General features: G+C 44.0%; 1 protein-coding gene across 3 annotated transcripts in view; it reads left to right on the plus strand.

Moving 5' to 3' along the window:
* The window catches only part of AP2M1 (adaptor related protein complex 2 subunit mu 1), a 28,303-nt gene that overhangs the window by 1,799 nt on the left and 1,691 nt on the right, over positions 1-24,813 (plus strand). The window contains exons 1-9 of one of the 3 annotated variants that reach the window (XM_071752530.1): positions 5,341-5,360; positions 9,626-9,738; positions 15,123-15,388; positions 16,583-16,665; positions 20,494-20,629; positions 20,725-20,866; positions 23,181-23,300; positions 23,806-23,941; positions 24,666-24,763. In XM_071752530.1, coding sequence (XP_071608631.1) covers positions 9,665-9,738; positions 15,123-15,388; positions 16,583-16,665; positions 20,494-20,629; positions 20,725-20,866; positions 23,181-23,300; positions 23,806-23,941; positions 24,666-24,763 — 1,055 coding nt within the window. In that variant the 5' untranslated portion in view covers positions 5,341-5,360; positions 9,626-9,664. Of the gene's footprint in view, positions 1-5,340; positions 5,361-9,625; positions 9,745-15,122; positions 15,389-16,582; positions 16,666-20,493; positions 20,630-20,724; positions 20,867-23,180; positions 23,301-23,805; positions 23,942-24,665; positions 24,764-24,813 lie in introns of those variants that run through there. The other 2 variants (XM_071752529.1, XM_071752531.1) reach the window with 2 other exon arrangements.

Raw genomic sequence — 24,813 nt, forward strand, 5'->3', positions numbered from 1 at the left:
TAGAGTATTTAAAGGCCCTTCATAGAGTTATCTGGAGAATGGACAGAAGTACAGCCTAGGGTGCCAAAATATAATTGGTCTGTATGGCAGAGTGAGCTTAATTTCTTTAGTGAATGACCTACAGAGTCAAAAGTTACTAGCAAGCCATATATTATTTTGACCAAAGCAGAGGTTGCCAGCTAAGCTAATAGCTTGCAGGCTGAGGGATAGAGTAGAAGTTGATTCAGACTTTGAAATTACCTTGGAAAAGCTGGCAGAAATGGAAGGCATTGGGGCTGTTCAGATAAGGTTGGATTAAAAATAAAGTGGAGAGGTGTGTTCAACTCTGTTCCTGGAATGCTTTACTAGTCTAAGGGAGCTTCTTGTGTCAGTCTTTATCTCCTGGTACTCTTAAGAATGGCTGTGTGCAGCATGGCATGCAAAAGTAGACTGTAGAAGAGCCTAGTAAGAGTTGAACGTGCCTCTCTCCCTGCCCAGTGGAATGGGGATTTATGGGATTTGCTTTAAAATAGAACAGTTTCTCTGAAACTGGGTTTATCTCAGTAGCTTTTCAGCTCACAGTATGCCTCTTAATTAAATTATGCAGCCTGTCTTCTTCAGGATAAAGTGATTGCAGCTGCAGTTGTTTAAAACCAAGTGCAACCCCTGACCCCCTGGAAAGTGGCTAAATCAGCCCTCTGAGCAAAGCTTAGATGCTCAGATTAGCTGGTGAGGTGATGACACTGTTGTAAGCCTTAAGGCTTTTGGTTTGGTAATGGCTAGCTCTAGTCTGAAAGGACTGGTTTTCTGAATAACTGCAGTTTGCCAAAGCAGTTTGACTAATACCCCCCTGCTTCAACTGTTGTCACTTGTCCAAGATCAGACTGATATCTGAAATGCAGAAATTGTTACAGTTGGTGATTTACCCTCCATCCTCTGGGTGAGAGCTGCATGCAGTACCTCTCCTGGTTTCTTCCTGGATGAAGACTCTAGCAGCTAATGTACCTTGAACAGCTTAGTTAGATAAGCTCATTAATGCTCAGAAGTCTTTCTTACTGTTAAGGCAGAACCCAAACTTTCTTTTAATAGACTACTAAAAGGGTTGGTTGATTTACACCTGCTTATGAACTGACTTGTGATGGCTCTTTTCTAGATGAGCTGTGTAGATTAGAGATACAAGCATTCCTGTTTTCATTCAAACTAAGTGATGTGTGTGTACTAGGGGGAACTTATAGCCCAGTAATGAGTGTGACAAGGCCCAGAAAAGCTGGGTCTCATTACTGATTGTCTTGTGTTTGTTCATACTTATACTTGATGGCACAGAAAACTCTGAAGTTCACAACTTGTCTCCCAGTGGGGCTGTGGCAAGAGTTCCCCTCAGCTCTGCTGATCATTCAGTGTCTTAGTTGAAGGTAACTGGCAGACCATTCTGTATGTTTATTTTCACCACTTGAAATGCTAAACCTCTTTTCAGGGGAGGTATCTCTGTAGTGAGAACAGCACTTGTACAGCTGGCTTAGGGAAATGCAGCTGATACCACAGGTGTGTTCTGAAATGAGCAGACAAATGGACTCTGTGCTATCAGGATGCTACCAGTGCTCACTAAACACTGAGGCTGCTGGTCTTTGGGTGGTAACATAGAACTATGACTGTGTTGTTTGAGGCAGCTTAAGAACTGCTGTCCCTGCAGTCACTCCTGTGCACCACTGCACCTCTGGGGAGGGAACATGGAGGGTTTGCTGAGTGAACCTGCCATGAAAGCAGCCACAAGAGCTCAGCAGCATCTGTCTGTATGAACCTAGACACACTGGTGTGGGAGGATACAGAGAACTCCATTTGCTCTTTCCTGAGCCAAAAATACCAATATATCCCAAAAGTTATGATGGGTCCAGTGCTGTTAGGCTGTAGGATTATTGCTAACGATATGTTTCCTTCAGACAGCACTTTATTCTTTTAGGGCTGGATCAAGCATCTTCTCTTACCTGGATGTGAAGCTGTATTTACTGTAGCCATGTTGTCACTCACCTCTGCAGAAAACTGGCTAGCAATTCACTTTTTTCCTAAGCAATGAATTTGAGCAGATCAGTGGTGGGGGTTTTTTGTTGGTTTGGTTTGGTTTTTTGGTTTTTTTTTTTCCCTCTCCTTTTTTGTTCCTTTTTTTTCTTTTTTTTCTGATTTCATATGTGCAAATGCAGTTACAGAAGGCAAGACAACTGTGTCCCAGAGTTTGTGGTGCAGGCTGAAGTTAGTGCTGTTCCTGCTGCTACAGGGAAAGATAAATGGTCTGTGTAGTGTCACCTGAAAGACGTCAGGTTATGGGGCAAATATGTTGGAGAAAACTTGTTTGAATGTTTGTGTATCTGGGACCTGGACTACAATTCAGGTCTGGCTTTCATATCCTAATGAACTGTGGTATTACAGTGGAGACTTGTTACTGGTGATGCTGTGGCTTCTGAAGTAGAGAGACTAATGCTGTAGAATTGGTACTGTTTGTTGTGGTGTTTTTGGAAGAGCTGCTGCAGATACAAGTGAACTATTGCAGAGGGAGCAAGCTAGGCATGTTCATCTATATCCTTAAGTCTGCTTTGTTGAGACCAAGAAAGCTCCATGCTGTGTGTTGTTCATTTTCCTACTGTTATGTTAGGCCCAAATCCATAAACAGGCAGTGGAAGCAGGAGGCAGGCTGGGCTCTCACATGCTGCAGGAGGGATCTGCTGAGTCTCCACTCACTAAATGCAGATTCAGTGTATCATTTCACTAGGTAGAAACACTTGTTACATACCAGAATACATAGTTACTGGCAGTCTAGCAACAGGATCCTGCTGCCTGAGCCTGTGCTCCTGACAACACCTACGTTTTCCAAGTGTGGCACGATGTAGGTCTGAGAGAACAAAGTCTGGCTTTTGGAGAACCACCTATCTTTAGGTCAGACCCAGTAAACACAGTGTTTTCCATCGCTGATAGAATCAGTGGTCAAAAGCAGGTTTTGAGATACTATGCTTTATTGCATCATTATCTTTCTCTGGACTCCCTTGATTACGGTCTGCAGCTGATCATCTAATGTACCACAATGGTTTGAAAGGGAGTTGCTGCCTAATGCACATCTACTGCATAGTATGAGCAGAGATCTGATTTGAGATGAGTATGATCAGCTCTCTTAAGGAGGTGCAGACTACCATGTCTGTCATTATTGGTCCAGCTAATCCCACTGCTTTTCAGTTACATAACAGCTGAAATGAATTCAAATCCTCACCCCAGCATTTCCTTTTTATACACGTTCTTTTTTTGTAGCTGGCTGTCTTACTGGTGTAACTTTTCCCCAGTTGCTAAAGTGTATCTTGATGCTCTCATTTTGCACTTGATGAAAAGGCATTTCTGTATAGCCTTAACTACCAGTAGATTTGTAAGCACGTATATGTATAAGTATATGGTCTGCCTGATGCTCACGATTCTTTTCCTTTCTATTTATCAGTTGAAATAGAAGTATATATATATCAGTTGAAATAGAAGTATATGGGAAAGTATATGCACAGAAAAAAGTAAGAAGTATATGCACAGAAAAAAGTGTACTGGCCTTAGGTATTTGTAGGAGCACCATTCAGATGTCAGATCTCACTCCTACGTCAGGAGCTAGCTGCTTCAAGAATGCAGAGGATATTGGAAGAGGACTTGTTCCTAAATCAAGGTGATTAGTCACCATCTGGTGTGAGTTCAGTATACACACGCATCTTCTCTGTACTTTAGCTGGGAATAAAACCATTTCTGCTCTAACTGGAAAACAAGACTGCAGCTAGCAGTGTGGAGTGGGTTGCCATATGTTCAAGCTAGTGAAACAAAGCAGAGCTGCAAAGCTCTCAAAATGCAATTGATGGACCATTAACCCAAAGTCTTCAGTTAGTCATCTTGGTTTCCAGGCACTTAGTGATGAACAGTTGAAGAAGCAGTTGGCTTTGCTCTTAAACTATGTCTTGCAATGAGCTACTAGCCTGAGGAAACTCAAAAACAGTGTAGACCAAGTTGCCTAGAAAAGGCTGACACTGGAATGGAGTATAATAAGTCATTGAAAGCTGATTGAGCAATGCTGGGGAGGTTTCTGAGTCATGTCGCTTATGCACAGTGAGCAAATGAACCCATCTCCTGTGGTGGATTTCCTATTCTTGGGCCTTCTGATTCCAGCAGCTATGAGTCACTGAATGTGAGTCTCAAATTAATTTGTGCCCTGTTTCCTGCAGTTCTTAACCATGATAAGCACTCAGATATTGCACTTTCAAAGCTGATCTAAAAAGAAAACTATTCACCACTTTAAAAACATGTGGAAATCATACCAAGAACTGTACCACTATGAAGCTCATTCTGGTTGCAGTGCAACCCTGAAATGCCTGAAATGAATATATGTGAAACTTGTACTGAAACACAAATGGCAAGCAAAACAAAGCAGGCTTATTTTCATTGCAGCTCTCTTCAAGGGGAAGCACTGTCATCTTAAAGAGCTATTCTTCTTGCTAAGCTTTAAGCAACTTTCTTTTGCATGCTGCCCTTTGTATAAGTTTCCTCTCATCTGTTGATATATCCCTGGGCTAGTCATTTCACCTCTTGAGTTCCCAGCTGTGTGGCCACACTCAGGTTTGCTGATGGAAGAAACTCAGTAGTGAGGAGGGAGTGTGGTCCTTCTGATCTTGTGTCTGGAAGGGAGGTAATGCAGGGCTTGAGCAGAATATTGGGATGTTGTTGGTGTTCCCTGAATTTCTGTGGTGGGCAGACATGGTTGATGGAGAGACAAGGCTGACTGAGAGAACAGCAGTACACCAAGCCAGGCTTGCTTGAAGCTGTGTTGTTCCTCTTGTGCTGTCTGTATTTGTGATGTTTGGACCTCTTCAGGATGCTGGACTGCAGAAGTCAAGCAGAGCAAGGAAGATAAGCTTATAATTGTTTTAAATACTTTGTGCACTTAATGTCTTTGGTCACTGATATCATTTAGGTGGGAGTACAGCCAAAGATTTATACTGCATGTGTCCTTCAGCTGCCACAGAGACCTGATGGATAGCTGGTACAGTTGAGTTTGTCATCTAAAACTGGTTCCTTGTATTTACTATCCTTTTCCTAAGTGACTTCTTGGTACCTGGAAACACTTCACCAATTGTCTGATACAAATCGAGGTAAATTTTACTTAAATGTGAATTCAGATTTAATCTGTAGAACTGTGATATCTTTTTTTTTTTTTTTTTTCCTTCAGGCTGGAGGAGAATCATAACTGGTATGGAGGCAAGCTGCTACTACAGCTGAAATAATGTTAGTGCAGGCATCTTGGGTATATTTATGGTGGTAGGCGATGCCGCTAAAAAAACTATCAGAATGTTTCTGATTCAGTGACTAAATCTGTAGTAAGTGAAACTACAACCTCAGGTGTTAACCAGGGGTTCACATAGCACAGAGCCAGTCCCTTTCTGACTTTTAGCAAATTGATCAACATGAGTTGCATTACCAGTGTAGCACAGCTAGTATGCAGTAGCTGGTTGGTGGCAAATCTCTGTGTGCTCCTGATTTGTAACAAACGAGGATTCACAATAAGAGCAGTCCTGGTCAGTAGTCATGGCAGGAGTTGCTGGTGTAGCTAGGAGGGTATTCATAGCAGTCAGAGTGAAGTAGGCCAAAAATGGCAGAGAGGTGCAGTGATGGCACCATAAAACGCACACTGAATTCAAGGCACACGAATGTACAGTGGTGTCTATAGGGGTTTGCGCTTGTGCAGTTTTGCACTTGCTTCCCTCTGAACGTTTTTCTTTTGGAAGTACTGTGAAGGAGCAAAGCATAAAGCAATTTCCTTGTCAAGAGCAACTGAATAAAGTGGAAACATCTCATTCTGGGAAAGAGCTGCAAAATTCAGAGTGGTCTGGGGGCAGAGTGTTGGGGCTAGTTCATATTTGCTTCTTCCTGCACTTGAACTGGAGGTCTTTAAACAAAGCTGGGGGAAGGAAGAAAAAGCGGTCTTCAAACAAAGAGGAGGATGTTTTATGTAGTGATTGTAGAACTGTAGACTTTTTTTGCCATGGAATGCTGCTGATGCTGAGATTCAAGAGGAAACTGGGCAAATACTATAGAGATCCATTGAGAGTTCTAAAACAAAAAAGCCATTGCAGAGGGATCTCCAGGGGAGTGGATTTTTTGACCTGTCTGTACTGTTGTCTGATTGTCCCTTCATTGCTGATGTCAGAGAGAAGACACTGAGCTAACGGATCTGCAGCAGGAGCCCATGTGGCTCTTAAAGGATCATGGGATATAAAGGATCATGCATATAAAAATAAACAAGAAGTTGACTGCATAGTCTGTGATTCAATTAACAATGCTGATATTTTTGCCTGTAACTTTAATGAAACTATTACAGAATATGTTCTAACCTAATCTATGAGAAAGCACAGCCTCATTAACACAATTAACATTTAAAGCTGCCTAAGATAAGGCTTTTCATTTCCAACATGAAGCTTGATTAACAGTCTCCTGTGGGTTTTCTAGTAAATATTCAAATCAGGGCTTTTTCAGAAAATGATTGGCTTGTCAAGCTGGCAAGAGGCTTTGTCTTGTGTATGCTGTGTCTGATCCTGTTGCTTGTCAAAGCAGATATTTCCTTTATGCTAAAAATAGTGAAACAAATAACTTAAGCTGCATTAAAACCCAAGAGGGAGATTATTTTTTTTTAAGACTAGGATGTGCTTTCTAGGAATCTTCTGGAAAGGGTTTGTAATGTATGATCCAGCTTTGACCAGTTGCGTAAGCTTCCAGGAAACTATTCTATACTGTGTAAGTCTTAAAGAGCATGCAGGAACTCTTCACCTTTAGTAGCAATAGTCCTTTGTCCAAATGTGGAAGCCAACTTTTGTAGCAGCCTGAGAAGACATTGTCTCTTACCTGAACAGAAAAAATACCACTTAGAAAATAATTTCTCAGAGTGGGCAACAAGTTGCTGTAATTCTAGGTTTGGGGTGGTTTTTTCATAATTTTGCCTGTGTGAATGACCATTCAAATATTTGCTGAATTACAGCTTTAGCATCTGCCAGACTCATGGTGCATCTGTATTCAAACGGGTGTTTTCCATGGTTCTAGCCCTGCATGTTGCCTTTCAGTGATCTCCTACATACCTGTTTGGGCCGTGTGTGTTTCATGTAATAAGTAGTCATGAGCCTGTGGTACAGCCACCTCCTTAAATTGCAGAACCTGGTTTTGCTCTGTTGACCAACAGGATTGTCTCTGTCTTCTGGTGTGGGGATGCTGGCCTTGCTGCCAGCTACACTGTGGCCTCTGTCCCCCTACACGGGACAGTGGGCAGCTACAAAAGGCTTTTCCCACATGGTAACTGCATGAGAATCTAAGACTGTATGCTGCCTGTGTCTCAATAGGTTTGGTTACAGAGATTTATCCTGGATTTATATTAATACTTGTATCCTGAAGGTAGAAACTGTCACTAATGGGAATGAAAACAAAACATACTTGAGAACATTTACTCTACTAGATGGAGTCCGAGACATCAAAAAAGTGTTGATGGCAGGGCCAAGTGAAGCCACTTAAATGTCAGGGGGCATCCTGTTAGTAGCCAGAGACCCTCAATTGGAAGAATGTGGCAGTAAAATCCAGGAAGTTCGCTATTGAGCTTTGGGAAAACTGCTCATCTGTCTGTTTTATGCTATTTTGACTTAAACTGACCTTTTGATAATTTTTTTCTTTTGCCTTTTAACAAGCAGAAATAATATAACAGAAGACACAGAGTAGAGAAGTACATGTAATGTTATTCCCTGAGGATTCATTAGATGAAGCTCAAAATTGGTAGGAAGGCTTGTGAAATTTAAAGTTTGGTTTTCTTGTTGTTCTGAAATTAAAAGTGGTGGCTGCACTATAAACCTTTTCTTTAGCACTGAACTCATGTCTTCAGTAATTCCTTCAAACGGGCAGTTTAATTTCTTGAACATATTTTCTAGAGGATGTGTTACCTTTAATATTCGAGGCTTCTTTGCTGGAAGTCATTTTGTCCCTCTGATGCGTGTATATTGCTTTTGAATATTTTTTTTTTTCCTAACCTTTGAGATGATCTGAGGCTGGGTCACGTTAACTTCATTTTTTTGCCATGTTCCTGAGCAAGCACCTATCAGTTCACTGTCAGTGCCTGTCTCAAGACTAGCCTCTCCCTATCCTTCCCACCCACCCCAGGCAAGTGGGTGTAGACTCACCCACCCTAACAGCAGTGTAGAATGGTTGGTTATCTAATGTTCTGCAGTGTCAGAGCTGAGAAATGCCTACCTGATTGTCCCAAGACCAAGGCACAAGGCTTGTGCTATTGCTTTGTAGTACTCTTCTCTGAACTAAGACAGCCAAGCAGTTGCTGAAGCATGTATTATGACTTGGACCTTAGTGAACTGCAGTGCATTTGACTACTGGAATGGGCTCTGATGAAGTAGCTGCATATTTTTTTAAAAAAAGTCTTCTGTGTCTATAATGTCTACCAGCTTTGTAGTTCTCCTCAGAACAATCTTCCTTTGAAGAGGAGGTTAGGTGTTTTATGGGGCACTAGCCTGCAATTAGAGCAGGTCATGGTTGATATCTCCACTCCATTGGCACCTTGTAGTCAGGCTGGTCTCAGTTTGGACTCTGAAGTTTTTCTCAGTGCTTCTGCTAGGGATCAGGAAGGGCTGTAATGTTGCTATCTGAAAACTATGTAAAAGCAGTAATAAACCAAGGTGTACTTGCTGCAAAGAGCCTCCTGCTATACAGTGGTAGACTTGGCGACATCTCAAACACTTGTGTGCTAAAAGACTAACTATGAATTGCATCTGATTTGTATCTCTGTCACTGGGGAGATAGACCCCTTATAGCAGAAATAAAGGGTCCTAGATTTTTCTTGTAGTTCCAGGCATGTTTTTTCTTGCACTCAAGGGATAGGCCAGACACTTGATCCATCCATGATGGAGAATAGAATGAGAAGTAACCCTGCCTCTAGTTCAGTGCTAATTTTAAGCTTCAGTCCTGGCTACAAGTTGCAGTCATGTTCAGAGCCTCATGTGTTACAGTATATGTGGGAGCTGTGTCTACTTGCATAGACCTAAGCACTCCAGTTGTTTCAGACAAGCTCAGGAAGTGGCTCAGGTGGGCCTCTTGTCTGAATTCCTGCTGTGGCTCCCTAGATCTGGACCAAGGCAGTTGATTTCTACCAGGCTTCCTCATTAAGTCCTTGTTATTGGGTGCCCTGAGGAGCAGCTCTGCAGCAAACATGAGGGAATGCTGATCTGGAGAGACTGGCATGTAGTTAGGACTTGGGTCTGTTGGTATTTACAGTCCTGGGCTTCAGCCATGTGCTAGCCTGGCCAGAGGTAACACGATAAATGAAGTGAAGTAGCCTGCATGACCAGACTTTCAGGAATATCTTTCCCTGCCCTCCACTTGTCTCTCTCTGCAGTCTGCTGGAGTTCATTACTCTGGTGGCATCAAGATGTGTGCTATTATGTCTTCAGCAATGCAGACTTTGTAAGAATTGTCTTCTGGTTGAGGATGTGAGTGACAAAAAGGTCTCTGTGCCCTGGCTTATAGCCAGCGGGTGTCAAGGTCTGTGCCCACTCTACTCATTGCTAAGCAGCCTACTGATATATGCCCTCTCTTGCTTCAGGTCTTAAGCAACATGGGAAGAGAAGACTGAAGTTCCATCATGATTGGAGGCTTATTCATCTATAATCACAAAGGAGAGGTTTTAATCTCTCGAGTCTACCGGGATGACATTGGGTAAGTGTTTCTGGTGCATCCCTGGTCTTTGCATTTCTGTCTGTTTGGTGCAGACAACAACCTGGAGCTGCTTTGTTCTGATTAGCTGTGCATGCATGTAAGACTGCAACTCAACTTGCTGCTCTAGGCTTAGTTGAGAAGAAACAAAAAGCGCTTGTCAAGCTCTGGTCACCTACAGATGATGAAGGATGGCCTACAAACCTGGGATTTTCTTTTGGATGGCAGAGATCTGGCTGTTTCTCCAAATGCTTCAGCAACATAAACTGCAACTGCAAGAATCTACCAGCCTCTATGTAATTGTTAAAACTTCATGAGAGCAGTAATGTGGGAACTGTCTGCCATTTACTATAACCAGGGCTCTGAGTTAGTTTGAAACACAGATATCTGTCTAGCATCAAGTACAGGCATGCAGGGGACTGGTTGTGGTCTGGGGAAGTTGTCTGCTAGCAGTCTTGTAGTAACTGTGGCTGTTCACTTAAAGCTGGCATTCTGTCCCCCAGCTTTGTATGGCAGCCTCGTTTTTGGAAAGCTTATATTCACTGGGTAATTAAGGTTGTGGGAAGCACTAAAAACTTTCAGTAAATCATAGGTGTCTTGTTGCACAGGTGTTATGGTGCTCACTCAGACTAGATCTGTGCAATCCTTAGGCTGCTAGTTTCCAGAAGGGATCTTACTAAAAATATGGTGTCTTAGAGGCAGGGAGGATGGTGCTGTAAGGTATGTATTGAGTGATGGTGATACATGGACTGAAAGCCTTAACTGGCTTTCTTGCACAGCATTACTCTTCCTCATGGTTTTCCATTAGTGCTAGGCAGAAGTTAGTGATTGAAGATAACAGAGTAGAAGTGGAGCTGTGGTAGGTGTTAATTCAAAGTCCAACAGGAAAGGTCCTTTTGGCCAGTTCAGGAAAACAGATTTTCTACTGGTTCTCCGTGGTGAATGGTGGTATGATATGCTGTGGAATAACTTGTTCCCCTGAATTACAAAAAATACATCAAGCCAGTCTGCTTTCAGACTGCTGTAGTCTGAAGAGCAGATCCGTTTTGGTTATGGATTGTGTAATGGAGGTTAAAAGTTGAGGTAGAACTAGCAGCTAGTCAAGGCTTGCACTGTTTCATTGAAGTAGCAGTCAACACAGTGTCTGTAATAAGCCTTCACCTCATGAGCTTTAAATCTCTTGGCTTGTTTAAAATCTTCTAAGGCAAAGTAGGTCTTCTAAGGCTGACTAGGTTATTCCAGGACTACTACAGGGAGCTGAGCCAAGGAAACATTCTGTTTCTGAAGCAGAAGACTTCTGGCTACAAAGTTTTCCTCTCCTTTGCTGTACTAACTCATCTCAGTCTTGAATACTTGTTTACTGAAGCTCTTCAGAGCAATTTGCTGGCCAGATCTGACTTTATAAAGTTCCCCTAATGAGTAGGCATCACAGTGAGTCAAGCCAGCCTGGATTCTAGTTTAATTTAAGAATATGTTGTGTGGGGGCTAGAGACACTGCTACTCCAGCTTCCAGTAAAAACTTTTTTTTTTTTTTTTTTGGCTTGCAAACTTTAAGCACTTTAAGTTCGTGCTTGAACTGATCTTGTTCAAGTAGGCCTTTTAATTTAAAGGGCATTCTGGCTGTGGAGATGTAATCTGGGAGCAAGGTATTTTTAATGTAGTGATGTTCTATAGTGTTTTGTCTTGGTTCATTCCTCATATATAGCAAGTGACTTGTGTTCAGTACGTGATAAAGTACTTCCTGCCAGCTGGCCAGGCAAAACTAGAAAAATGGGATTTCCTGCCCGATCCTATCTTTTATTTGGCAAAATGTGACAAAATTTCAACCGTTCTTTAGGACTTCAGGAGTCAGTGTTCCCTTGAGTGAAATCCTCCATTCAGTTCCTGTGACAGTGCCAGTCTTGTGACTTAGGTGGAGCTGATGCTGGGTGTTTAACCAAGCTTCCGCTCCAAGGCGTTGGATTCCTTCTGAAATGGCCCTTCAAAGCTGGTTTGATTTGGGATAATTCTTCGTGTGTAACCTTACAAAACAAGTTGACTTAAAATGACTATATCTCATCTTGTGTAATCAAGCAATTGAGAATCCTCAGCTCTATAGCAAGCAAGTAGAGTTGCAATGGTATCTGCAATTTCCTATTCTGAACACTTCTCTAAAGGTGTTAGTATCCTAACCTTCAAAGGGAGGGAGAGAAAGGAGTCACCATCATATTGTACCTTGTTCTGAACTCTGTAGGAGTTCTGTCCCTAACCAAATAACCAGGTGATAGATTTCTAGAAAACTATAGAACAGTTTTAAATTCCTAAATGATAGATCTGAAGTGCTGAGGGCTTAGTCCCTCCAGCCTGTTGGCAGATAGGTTGAGTGGAAAATGAGCTTAGCTGCTGCCTGTCTTCATGTGAGCTCTGAGTGATTGACCCCTAAGACTTCTTGGTCTTGGTACGTGCCTCTGGCCTTTGGAAACCTCAGTCTGAGTGTTGGGAGATAATGAAGGTTATCTGGGATTATGAGAAGACTTCCCCATGCACAGTTTAAAGGTCTAAATAAGCACATGCTAACTCAGATGTTAATGAGCAAAACTATGGTCAGTGAAGAAACCCTTCCATTGATTTTACTAAAGGCAGAAGTACCACAAAACTTGGACTTTCTTTGCTTGCAACTTAGAATGGCTTTAGTGCATGTAGTGCATCTGTACATACAGCAGCTAGCTGCATGCATAAGCAGCCTCTTAAAAAAGGAAAAAAAAAAGGCAAAGCGCTATGCATTTAATTCAAGGAGGGCTTTATTGCAGTCTTCAAGTGCCTTGCTCTTCAGTGACATAGTCATTGGGAGAACTTACCTGCATTTAAGAATGTAGCTATTTAACAAAAATAAGCTATTTGAAACTGACCAGCTTACATGACAGACTGCATGCACTTTAAACATAGTAGCCATTTGGTTTCTGAGCTTCCAGTACATCACTTCAGCTTCATGGCTCTTGATCCTTAAGGAAAAAGTGCAAGCTGGATAGAGCAGTGTCTGATTCTGTAGGATGCGCTGTGTCTCTTCAGTTGTGCTCCAGCTCTATCAAACTTGCTGTGTTTCCTGTTGGCTGGACCAAGCCAGAGAGCATCAACCCAAACAGCTTCAAGTGAGAAGTACTGTTGTAGAAATGCCCACTGAGACTCACAGCCCTGTTCTGAGGCAGATTGGGAAGAAGATACCTGATACTCTATGGTTTCCAGGCGATGCCTCAGATTGAGGCTTTTGGGGTTTTTCCCCTCCAAGGCCTGCCACATGTATTAGAGCGGACTGGGTATTGCTGATGTGATACGGGTGAAGCTCATCTGCCCAGTTAACCCTAAAATTCAGCCAGACACAAGTCTGTCAATGCTGGCAGCCTGACCATGGCACGTCAGTGTTGTGCCTTGTGAGGGCTTCATTGCTGCCAAGCTTGTTACTGTCCATCCAATACTGCCTTGGCATTTTGTGCCCAGGAGCAGGGGGAGGGGGTGCTGTTTGGTCTCTCCTTATCTCTTTGGATTCATTGTGCCTTGTGTGTGTGTTTCTAACCCTTTCTCTTGTTGCTGTCACTCCTCCTTTCTCCGCTGGCGCCATTTCTGTCCATCCCATCTCATTGGCTGCTGTAGCAATAGGTAAGAGACGCGTGGTAGGCCATGACTGGCACTTCACAGCGGGCAATTGGTGTGCTGGAAAAGCTTCACCAATATGAGGCTTCTCCTCTAGGGTGCACCAGTCTGGTTGTTGGTTCTGGTACTAGTTCCAGTGGGTTAGAACTTGAGGATGGGAGGGCTAATGCTCCAGAATAAGCTGAACTTGCCTTGCAAGGCTTACTGGAGGGGAGGAATGGGGCTTTTAGATACTGTTATTTTATAGTAGACAAGTTACTTATGGAAAAACTAAGGTAGAAATGAAATATTAATTTAACTTAAATTTGCAAACCCTTTGAAGCAATAAAATCTGAGAAGTACTTGAAGGCCAGAATTTTGCTTATGAGGGAGTGTGTTTACTCACAAAGCTTCTTCGTATGTACCCAGACATTCAAGGACCAAACACCTGCTGTAGTAGCATATGTTCCTTTGAATATCTTTTGTTTTCAAACTTGGAAGTGTCTGCTGGTTTGTTGACTACTCTTGTTGTTTATGAACCCATATCCTTGCTTGTGAGGGTGATGTTACTGTCTGTTCTCAAACATGGTTCTGCATAATCAGTACATGGCCTTGATGCTGCAGCCAGCAGACCCCTAGTCTACACAGTGTCTGAGAGTAATAAAGCAAAACTAGATGAGTCTTGACTTGGAGTTTAGACTATTCCTTTAAGTCTCAATTTTGTCCTGTAAAGCACACTGACTTCCTTCCTATGTTCTTAGGATTGGTGGACTTCAACTGAATTTGGGGAGTTAGTTCAGATTTGTGACTATGGGTTAAGGATACTTTAGTGTGGAAGAGCTGGCATCCAGAATGCCATGCAAACATCCCTGTTTACCCAGGAGTTGTTTCCTGTCACTAACACACAGACCGTTTGCATTAGAAATGGCAGCAGCTAGGGGAAGCTTGCACAGCACCCTTTTGGGACTCTGTAAACCTTCTCTACTGTAAATCACACTGGACCATGTAGTGGTCCAGCACATGTAATGCAGTTCTACTAGCATATTGCACTGTGGGGACCCTAAGTCCATGTGCAGGAGACCTGTTCTAAAGCCTAGCAGGCTTGAGAGGACACATGTAACTGAAAAGCCAAAAACGTTCCTAATCCTGCTTGCTGCTTTGAACCTGCCCTCCTTGTTGTGTGGGGTATGGGGGTGAGGTGGATCTGAGAATTAGATTTTTTCGTGTACCTAGGTACTGACATCTATCAGGTGACCTGGGCAGGTTTTGCTGTTTTTAATTCACTGGTATGTCTGGGAGGAACTGCCATCAACAAATAACGTGGGAGACTACAGCTTGCTTTGGGGCAATATGAAGGCCTGAGCATGCTGAGTAGACAGTTACCAAATTTTTGTTCAAAACTGGGCTCTTCTGTGGGCCATAAGCTGCTACTGTGTTTGTTCCCAGCTATGGCAATCAATTGGGAGTGCTAGCAAGATTAACTGAAGGGAAGGTTCCTTTGCTGTCTGATTCCAGATGGAGGTTAGCTTCTCCTTCTGACTACATTTGCACTGCAGTCCAAATCTCCTTAGAAACCAGCTCCTTTTAGTTTGTGCAAAATTTAGTGTCTAACTCTGCTCAGAGCCTTCACTTGTCCCTCCTAGAGACATCCCCAGGCAGCCTTTTGAAGTGAGCTTGGTGTGTGTAGTTCAGTGTCTGACTGTAACCACAGAAGCAGAGCTGTGCAGCCAGTTTGTTTCCAGGTACACTGAGCTAACTTCCCTCTGGTGATGATCTCGCAGGCGGAATGCTGTCGACGCCTTCCGCGTCAATGTCATCCACGCGCGGCAGCAGGTGCGCTCGCCTGTCACCAACATCGCCCGCACGAGCTTCTTCCATGTCAAGCGTTCCAACATCTGGCTGGCTGCTGTCACCAAGCAGAATGTCAACGCTGCCATGGTATTTGAGTTTCTTTACAAGATGTGTGACGTGATGACTGCCTACTTTGGGAAGATCAGCGAGGAGAACATAAAGAACAACTTTGTGCTGATCTATGAGCTACTGGATGGTGAGATGTCTCCCTTATCTGCTGTATGATACTGCACTTGGTCATTCTAGAGCCCTTAGCTCAGTTTGAAGTAGTAATAATGCTTGAAGTATTTTTAACATATGTGATGGAGTTCAAAATTAGTTGGTCTGTTTTCTAATGCCACCTGTACTGGTAGTGTGGATAACATTTCAGGCCTGTAGCACTGTGTTGATCGTGGCTTACTTTGCTGAAGTGTTGGGAGCTGTGTGCTTGTGTAAACAAGGCAGCTGGTACTGGCCCCCAGCTTCTCAGTGGATTCTGTGTAGGTGTAGGGCTGTCATTAACTGAGGTATCTACAGGGCTATCATTAGCACATCTAAGGTCAGCCATCCCCCCAGTCGCCAGGTGGCTCCAGCACTGTATAGCTGTCATCCCAGGTGGTTGCCACTCTTGGGGACAGTTCAAATCAATAAAACCCAACCTGCTCTGTCTCAGCCCAAACTTCACCAGTGATACAGGGACAAACTTCCCCACAATGCAATAATAGTGTTCCTTCAGCTACTCATGATATCAGCCTGCCTGTGGTGATTGCCCTTGAACTGTCCCTATTTTGTATAACATGAGCACTTTGTATAAGTTACACTTTCCTTTGTTTTCCATACAAGGCCCCACATGTGTGTGTCCTGGTATTCTTAGCCAAGAGTCACAATGACTGATGGTGTCTCTGTTCCCTCTTTGAGGGCAGTAGGTATTAAGTGCACTGACTGTAGTTAATATTTGTTTCTCTATTCTGCTGTTATTTTTAGGTTTTGATTTCTATTATATCTTCGTAAGAAAATCAAAAGCTGAAGAAAATTCTGTGAAGATTGTTCTGTTGAATAAACACTCATTATTGTCCCTTGGATTTTTTTGAAAAACCCCCCAGTGTGCCCTGTGCACATGGCTAGACTAGTTGTTATTTAGTCCTCAAGTACATCTGTATTAAAAAACAAGCAAATTCATCAGATGGGCTGCTTTCAATCACCTCTCCTCTCCAAAGTGTTACACTGGGAAGTCAGTTTAGCAAGACTGTTCCTTTTTTCTTTGTAAGGAATGCTCCAGCCACTTAGCCAGAAATGTAATATGTAAGCAGTGTCTGTGCACAAATTGGCACTCTCTTTGTAGGAACGGGTAGCATGGCTGGCATTTTTATACCTTGCAGCTCTGAACTAACCTTCTTTTACCCTTTTGTAGAAATCCTGGACTTTGGCTATCCTCAGAACTCTGAAACAGGGGCCCTGAAGACCTTCATCACTCAGCAAGGCATCAAGAGTCAGGTAACCAGAGGAGCTGGAGGTATAGCTGGTTGATTTTCTGTAAGCATGTTCAAGAAAGTACAGTCTCAGTTACCAGCCATTTGACCTGTCCTGACTGGAGGTGCCTGAGTAGATTGAAAACACCCTGGCAAGGAAGGCAGAGCCGTGGCATCTTGTTCCAGGTGTGTCTCTGCCTGTGTGACCTGATGTTTCCTGGCACCTGGTAAAATGTAGGAGTAAGGGCTCTGAGCCAGGATAACTCCAGTCCCTTGCATGTAAATGGTGCCTGGCTTCAGGCTCTGCTCTGTGTTAGCTTCTGACATGATAAATCTACCTGCTGAACCAGAAATAGCTCTTCTATGTGTGAATCTTGCTGAGCCAGTCTGTTTTCTACTGGCTTTCAGTGCTTTGAGCTGTCAGGCTTACATGCCTGCCTCGTAATGATGTGTGAATCTTGGTGTCAGTCAGGAAGCTGATGTTATTCTGGCTCTGCCTGTAAAATCTTTGCATTTCAGCATCAGTACAGTCTGAGCTTTCTTATGTTAGAAATGAGAATCTCTACTGTGCATTTGGCAGTATACTTAACACTTGAAACAAAGTTTACATGGAGATAGAAGATAAAGGGCCCCTTGAGAAAAAGACACTTCAATTGGACTCTTCTTGGGAATGTGTTATAAAGTAGCTCTAATCCAACCCCTCCCTATGATCCTCAAAAGTAGGCTTTCTATCTCAGCTAATGCTCAACCTCTGAAACTAAAGGACTTATAGTCACTTTCTCATGTTCCCAAGAAATGCTGTTCACCTTGTCCATTTAGCACAGCTGTACAACTCTCAGTATGAGGACTTAGCCTAAAATTCAGTCCTTTCCCCTATATAGCAGGTGAGTAGCAGAAGAGCTGTGAGTCAGTCTGTACTGAAACTGTTTTCAGCAGAAATCCAGCTGAAGCTTCAGCCTTGTGGTATACAAACAGAAGCAACGTGCTGAACAAGAGCCTGCCTGGTGACAGTTCTTGTTTAGGATAACCAGAGGTCAAAGTATCTGCAGGCTCTGTTTTTCACTCCGTTCGTCAGCACTAACTTTGTAAGAACTTCTTAAACTTTTAATCTACTCGCAGAAGTAGAAGCTGCACCTCTCAAGAAGGAGGTGAGAGAGAAACAGCCCCTGAGCAATGTATTTCCTGCTAGAGCAGCAAACTGTTTTGCAAGAGGGCAGGCATATATCAGTGGCCAGATGTGAGTGCATCCGGCCTTAGTCCCCCATCCTGAGCCCTGGTGTAAATTGCTCTGGCCCTCTGCAGTCTGACATTTTGGGCAGTCAGCACTCAAGATAGCTGAGTCAGCTCCTGTTCTTAGGAAAACTCTGTAACTACCACCCTCACTTCCTTCCCTAGGTTTTTTGTTTTGTTTTTTCTTCTTTCAGTCATATGCTGTTTGTGTGCAAACCACTGTCGCAGCATCTTGCTTCATTCAACTGCTTTAGTCCTTCCTCCCTTACAAAGAGGAATCTGGACTTTAGCTTTACATAGTAAGCAGTTATTCTTCTCTGTGTTGGAATTTTGTTCATCCCAGTTCAAAAAGCAGAAGAAATCCTTTCAGGGAGAGCATGGCAGGGGCAACAGTTGCAACTGTGCTTCCTTCCTGCTCTCTACTCTGGTACATCTAGCCTCCAGCACCTTCTTCACTTACAGCCTATTTCTGTCAGGTACCTTGGACCAAAATCTGTGGCTGGGTGACTTGTCATGTGTGTTCTCTTATGCCTACTTAGTTCCTGATGATGACTTCCTTGGGTTTGTTCTGCTAAATTAAGTGAGCAAAACCCACAGTTGTGGCAGACTTTCCAAACTCAACTTTCCAACCTTGTTCTAAATGAAAGATGTGATGCGTATTGAGCTGCTGTGCTCTGAACGCCCACCCTGTGGCTGAAATGGTCTTTGAAGGGTTGGTGATCTTGGTGCTCAGTTCTCACTCTTCAGATCCTGTCTGCATCTGTCTTGACTTTAACTAAATGAATGCTGTTATTTTCTTCCCCTCCCAATTACTTTCTGGGAGTATGAGTTGTTACAACATTTCCCCAAACCTGTGCTGAAAAGCTAGTGTTACTTTTTCAAAGTGAGGAGAGGGCTGCCACCAGCTACAAAGACCTAGGAAACCTGCTCATAGCTGCCTGCCCTTAGACTAGTCAGTATGCTGGAAACTGAGCACAGGTTGGGTATTCTTGTCCCTTTTTAACTGATGTATTTTTCCAGCTCCCAGACCTGAGACGTTTCAGATGCAGGTTTCTTCAGCCCCTCTCTTAAGGAACACTCATCCTTACTGGGTGATCTCAGCTTCTGTGCTCCCCAGGCATCTGTTTCCAGATCCATACAGTGACTTTCTGTAGTGACCAGTAGAGGTTCATGGCATTGATGCTATTGACAGAGATGGGAATGTCAGGATGTGATCAGTGTCCCTTTGGAAGTCAGAGAACTGGGTATTTTTTATATACTTGTGTGTGTGCCTCTCCTTCCTGTTAAGCATTGAACAAGGTAGATAACGAGACTTTTTCTGTGGGACAGACAAAGGAGGTGCTTTGTACTTCATTGAGCACTTTCCTGGGCAGTTCTCAGGGGAGTGTAAAACTCTGCATCTTAAAGGTTGTGATAATGGCACCGCTTGCTCAAGGGGTGGCCATGACTGTGTCAAGAGCCGAGAGTGAAACCAAAGCCACTGCTGGTTTAACGCTGAGATCATTTACTGCCACCCTGTGGGCCCAGCGCAGGGCTGCTGGGGCAGGACCTTCTGTATTCTGCAGTCATTGTGGTGGAAGAGGTGGAATTAACGCGATTGTAACTTTATATGGGACCCAGACTTAAGATTCCTGCAGTCCTGGGTCCATGATACTTTCCATAGTCCGGGCATCTGTGCCATGATAAACATCCAGGGCTTGCTTTAAAAGCAGCAACATGAGTCTGCTCTGCAGAGGAATGTTACTGATAGTGGTGTTTGGCCTGCCTGTCACTCCCTCTATGCTGCCTTGTGTTTGGGTTACACATAACGGGACAAATCTGAAAAGCCATTCCAGTGCTGGATTTCCTGAGGGAAGCTGAAGGTCAAAGCCCCTCATCTCCTGTGTGCTAATTAGCTGCCTAATTAATGATGATCTGGCCTGCTTTGTTTCTGTGCTAAGGTAGTCTTAAGCCTAACCTGCCTCTTTCTCCCTCCCTTTTCTTGCTATTGACCTGCTTGCCTGCTAACCCTGTGTGCACCACACTTGCTGCTATACATCTACTTCTTGACTTTCTGCGTGTGACTGGACCCCGCCTATAGCATCAGGTAGGAAACCTCCCTGTGCCTCTCAGCACAACCCTTATTGCTTTCAGGAGGCTTAGAGCCTGGATGCTGTTAGAGGCATGTTAGGTTAATGTTGGTAACTCTAATAACTGCAGTCTTTAAGAAGCAGTTGTTGGGGAGTAGCTGTCTTGCAGGTCTAGAGTTTCATGTTGGATAAGGCTGTGAACTGGTCTGTCAGCTGCTTCTCTGCCTGACATGGATTGGTATTATAGTCAGAGACATGATTTAAATGTCATTGGTGGAGCCAATACCTCCTTGCACCTAGGTGTAGCTTACTGGACTAGCTGACAAGGTGAAGGAACCTTTCCTACTGTTGCTGTGACCAATTTTTAGTCAGGCATAAGGTTTGCAGTATTGAGGAGAGAATGTTGATATCGTGGGAGGTGTGACAGCACCCATATCTAAGTGTCAAAAGCAGTTGTATGTAATAAATGACAAGCAGTTGCTTTTAGATTTAGGGCAAAGTTTGTTAGTCTTCAAATTTATCTAGAGGTCTAAGATGCCATTTCTTTCATTCAGACTAAGGAAGAGCAGTCCCAGATCACCAGCCAGGTGACCGGACAGATTGGATGGAGACGTGAAGGGATCAAGTATCGCCGCAATGAACTCTTTCTTGATGTGCTGGAGAGTGTGAATCTCTTGATGTCCCCCCAGGGTAAGCAAGAGATTGAGCTGGGGTTCTTCTCCCCTTACAGGTTTGTGTGTAGGGACTTGCATAAGAGTTCTCAACTGTGCTCTTCTCTATACCAGGTCAGGTTTTGAGTGCCCACGTCTCTGGCAGAGTGGTGATGAAGAGTTACCTGAGTGGAATGCCCGAGTGCAAGTTTGGCATGAATGACAAGATTGTCATTGAAAAACAGGGCAAAGGGACTGCAGATGAAACAGGGAAAAGGTAAGAGACAGAGGGGTGAAAGCCACTTGCCACTGGGGACTCTTAATGAAAGGACAGATCTTAATACATTTTCTAGTCAGACAGACAAGATGATCTTCCCTTCAGATGTTACTGATATATTTTCCCAGGGTAGGTCAGTTGTCATGGAAGCTATGAGCTGGAAGGCTTCTCTACAGTTCTTAAAGTATTAAGATTCAAACATTGTTAAATGTGGAGCTCTTGCAGCTGGATACGCTTCCCTAAGATGAATTTTCCCAGAATGTGTTTCTAGCAGTTCTAGTCAGTGCAGAGACTCTTATTCATAGGATGCAGTAGTACTGCTCCCCAGGAACAGTGAAGAAACCCCTCTGACCATAGCCTGCTCTACCTGGACTGTTCCCACAAGCTAGAAGAGCTGACAGACTAACACTGGTAGGCCCCTCTTGCTGACGTACGGGTGGTCAGTGACCCTGTGGATTGGAGGCTCATCCTTTCTGGAAGCCTGGCTACTTTTCTTCCCAGCCACACCTCAGACAGTGCCCTGTCTCACTGAACCTGAGAACAGATCTTATGCCTTTTACAGCCTTCCTGCTTGGGGTGAAGAGATAAAAGCAAAGGGACTGCCTCTTTTCTCTCACTAACCATTTGCAATTCAAATGTGTTTCTCTTGGTTGTTTTGTTTTTTGTTTTGTTTTTTTGCTGACCCCAGTGAATTGGGAAGGTAGATAACTTGCTTCAGCTGTGTGTGCACTATGCTCTCCCTCTGTCTCTTGCTTCATGTGACTTGTGCATGTAACTTGGATATCAGACACTTTCCACAATGGTTCCCATAAGCAGGGCTGAGCTGCTATTTGCCTTTTATCTCAGAACCAAGCCAAGAGCTATTGCTTCACTGTCACCTTTAAGCCATCTTTCCTGTGACTGAATCTAGCTAGTAAAATGGATGAGCCTCAGGTGGCTGCCCAGTGGGGATATATATCTCTAGTGAAAATATCATTTGTGTCGGCCTTTAAAGAGTCAGTATCACTGTCCCAAAGCTTCTGTGGTATGAGTGCTTTTGCCTTTAAATGTGCTATTTTCTTGAGTCGCAGAAGCAAGAGGGACAGAGTTTTGCCAAGTGATTCTCCGTAGCTGTGGCTCTCCAGTGGGCAAAAGCTTGGAGATATCACTCCAGAAGCATTTAGGTAGGAGGTCACCAAAAATCACAGCTACTGCCAGTTGCTTTTTGACATCTAGCATGTGGCAACACCAAACCCTTAATAATGCTGCCAGGACCTGGAACAGTGCTAAGCAGCATGGCTTTCCAGAAGCTTTCCAAAGAAATAAACTAGTCACCTAACACTGGTTGTCATCTGGGCAACAGATTAGCAAATACTAACTCCCACTTCTGAAGGACAAACTACACCACGAGGCTGTGTAACTAAACACCCAGTCAGCCTGGGGTCAGCCTGCTTCCTGCTTTGTGCAGGTAATGGTGGTTCTTAAAACACATGAACCTGCCTGTAGTGCTTATACTATCTCAGCACACTTGGATGCTTGTCCTATCAATTCCAGCAGCTGGGGCAGACTCCATATCACAGTGCTACATTGATGTGCCCTCTAGACTACTGTCTGCTGTTGCTACTGCCTTCTCATTTTCTGGTCCTTCAGCCAAAGACTCTCAGCTATAGTGACCTCAGGACATGTGGCAATGAAATTGTCCTCAGGTATTTTAACCCACCAGGACAGGTTAGGTTAGCATTCCTTCATGGACAGATTTACACTGCTTGCCGTGCAAATTTTTAGAAGTGAGAGATACAAACTTCTCTGGCATAATATCTGGTCTTTGACAAATCTGCTCAGAGTCAAACCACCTGCTAGCAGTTTGGAGATCAACAGCTGTGCTGAGAATTCTAAACAGGAAGACCCCAAACATGTCATCTCCCGGCTCTGTGGCAGTGGGATAGCTTTGTGGACAGGAAAGTGTTTTCTCTCCTTTGAATGGTGCTGCAAGAAGACTCGGGCTAACAGAGCTGCCTTTGCAGTGCCAGGCAGACCCAAGCATTTTGTTGTTGGCTTTAACAGAAGAGTGCTCCTCTAATCTCCTCTCTAGTGAGAGGAAGGAGAGAATTCTTTTAAATAAGCTACCTCAAATAATTTATTTTTGTGGTGGTGAAATATTGAAAGTCTGAGCCAAGAGGCTGCTGTCCCCTTAATTTCTCCCTGCCTCCCTATTTCCTGGACACCTGTGATGGCAACATGCTCTGTAGAGTAGTTTCTGCCTGGACAGACTTTGACTGCCCCAAGATACTGGGGCTGCAGCTTGCACTTGTTTAACTGTGTTTTGTGTTTTTAGCGGCAAACAGTCAATCGCAATCGACGACTGCACTTTCCACCAGTGTGTGAGGCTCAGCAAGTTTGATTCTGAGAGAAGCATCAGCTTCATTCCACCAGATGGAGAGTTTGAGCTCATGAGGTACGGTGGTGAGGGATGAACAGGCTGGTGTTGGCACTGCTTGCTGTGGCAGTAGTGTTGCTGCTCTCAAGCAGACTTGCAGCCCTTGAGCACCCAACAAATACGCACTTGCCTTCTTATTTTCTGAGTGGAAATCTGTTGAGTGTCTCAAATCCTTCTGACACGTGGTAGAAGCCCAGCTGCATGGTTTTCATTGCCACAACCATAGCAGTGTATGTCAGTTTCCTTACCCTTTAAGGTGCTGTATCTGGTTTTTTAGTGTTCAAAAGTGATGTCCTTGAACACTGCCATTGGCAGAAATCAGATCTTGGAATTCAAGAAACCATCACTGCCCCGTGGCAGCACACATCTTTCTGTTCCTTCCTTTGGAATGGTTTCTGTTCTAGCTGACATTTCTAAGTTGTGCCCTGTATGCAGAGGCTGTATCTTTAGGAAGGTGGTATAATTTGACTCTGTAAGGGAGTTAACTCCTCCTTGCAGTTCACTGTTGCTTCCATCCCTGCAGATACCGAACCACTAAGGACATTATCCTTCCCTTCCGTGTGATCCCATTGGTGCGGGAAGTAGGTCGGACCAAGCTGGAAGTGAAGGTGGTGATCAAATCAAATTTCAAACCTTCCTTGCTGGCCCAGAAGATAGAGGTAAGAGAATAAAAACCTACAGTCTCTTGTGCCAGGGAATTGTGCCTTTGTCCCCTGCAAATTCCTCAGAGATGAGTCCTTCAGCTTGTACAGGACTAAAAGAATGATCTGAATGTCCCACAGATGTGTGGTGCTGCTGCCCTGTGGAAGGGAACTGTTGCAGAATAGGGAGGTGGAAGTTGTTTTCTGTTGCATAGACACATTGACAGAGGCCTCATTCCCTGCAACAACTGTTCACTTAATGTCTTCACCACTCTGAAAAGTTCATATTCTTCTGCTGGTGTGATCTGATGGTATGTCAGAGAGGCAGCAGGCTGTGAGCAGTGTAAGACAGAATAAGGGTGGCAGCTAAGTCCCCTTCTGGGAAAGCTTTACTGCTGTAAATCTAGGCTATCCAGAGTCCCCCTTGCCAGCCTGGCATCCTTGCTGAGCTTGTCTGTCTGATGTGAGCCAGGTTTACTCCAGCCTGAACTGGAGAGCTCTGCCCTGTTCCTCAGTGACAACTGAGGGATTCTCACAATGTGTTTGAAGCTTTACTTCAAATCAAGAAACCCAAGGGCTTGCCTAGAGTGCCTCATGGTAGCTGATGATCTTTGGGTGCTGAAATGGGAGAGAAGAGAGAGAGAAGGCCAAGGTGGCCAGGGCAGGAAGTCTTTCTCTGGGGCTGCACAGAATGCCCAGACTGCAGTCTCCTTGCTCCTACTCACCAGGCTCTGCCTTCCAGGTCCGGATCCCAACACCTCTCAATACCAGTGGAGTGCAAGTCATCTGCATGAAAGGGAAGGCAAAGTACAAGGCCAGTGAGAATGCCATTGTATGGAAGTAAGTGGAATGTGTTGGCATTGGGGTGCTCCAGGGGCAGGGCCTGGGGA

Source organism: Heliangelus exortis, chromosome 9 (assembly GCF_036169615.1).
Source record: "Heliangelus exortis chromosome 9, bHelExo1.hap1, whole genome shotgun sequence".
NCBI classification, from domain to species: Eukaryota; Metazoa; Chordata; class Aves; order Apodiformes; family Trochilidae; genus Heliangelus; species Heliangelus exortis.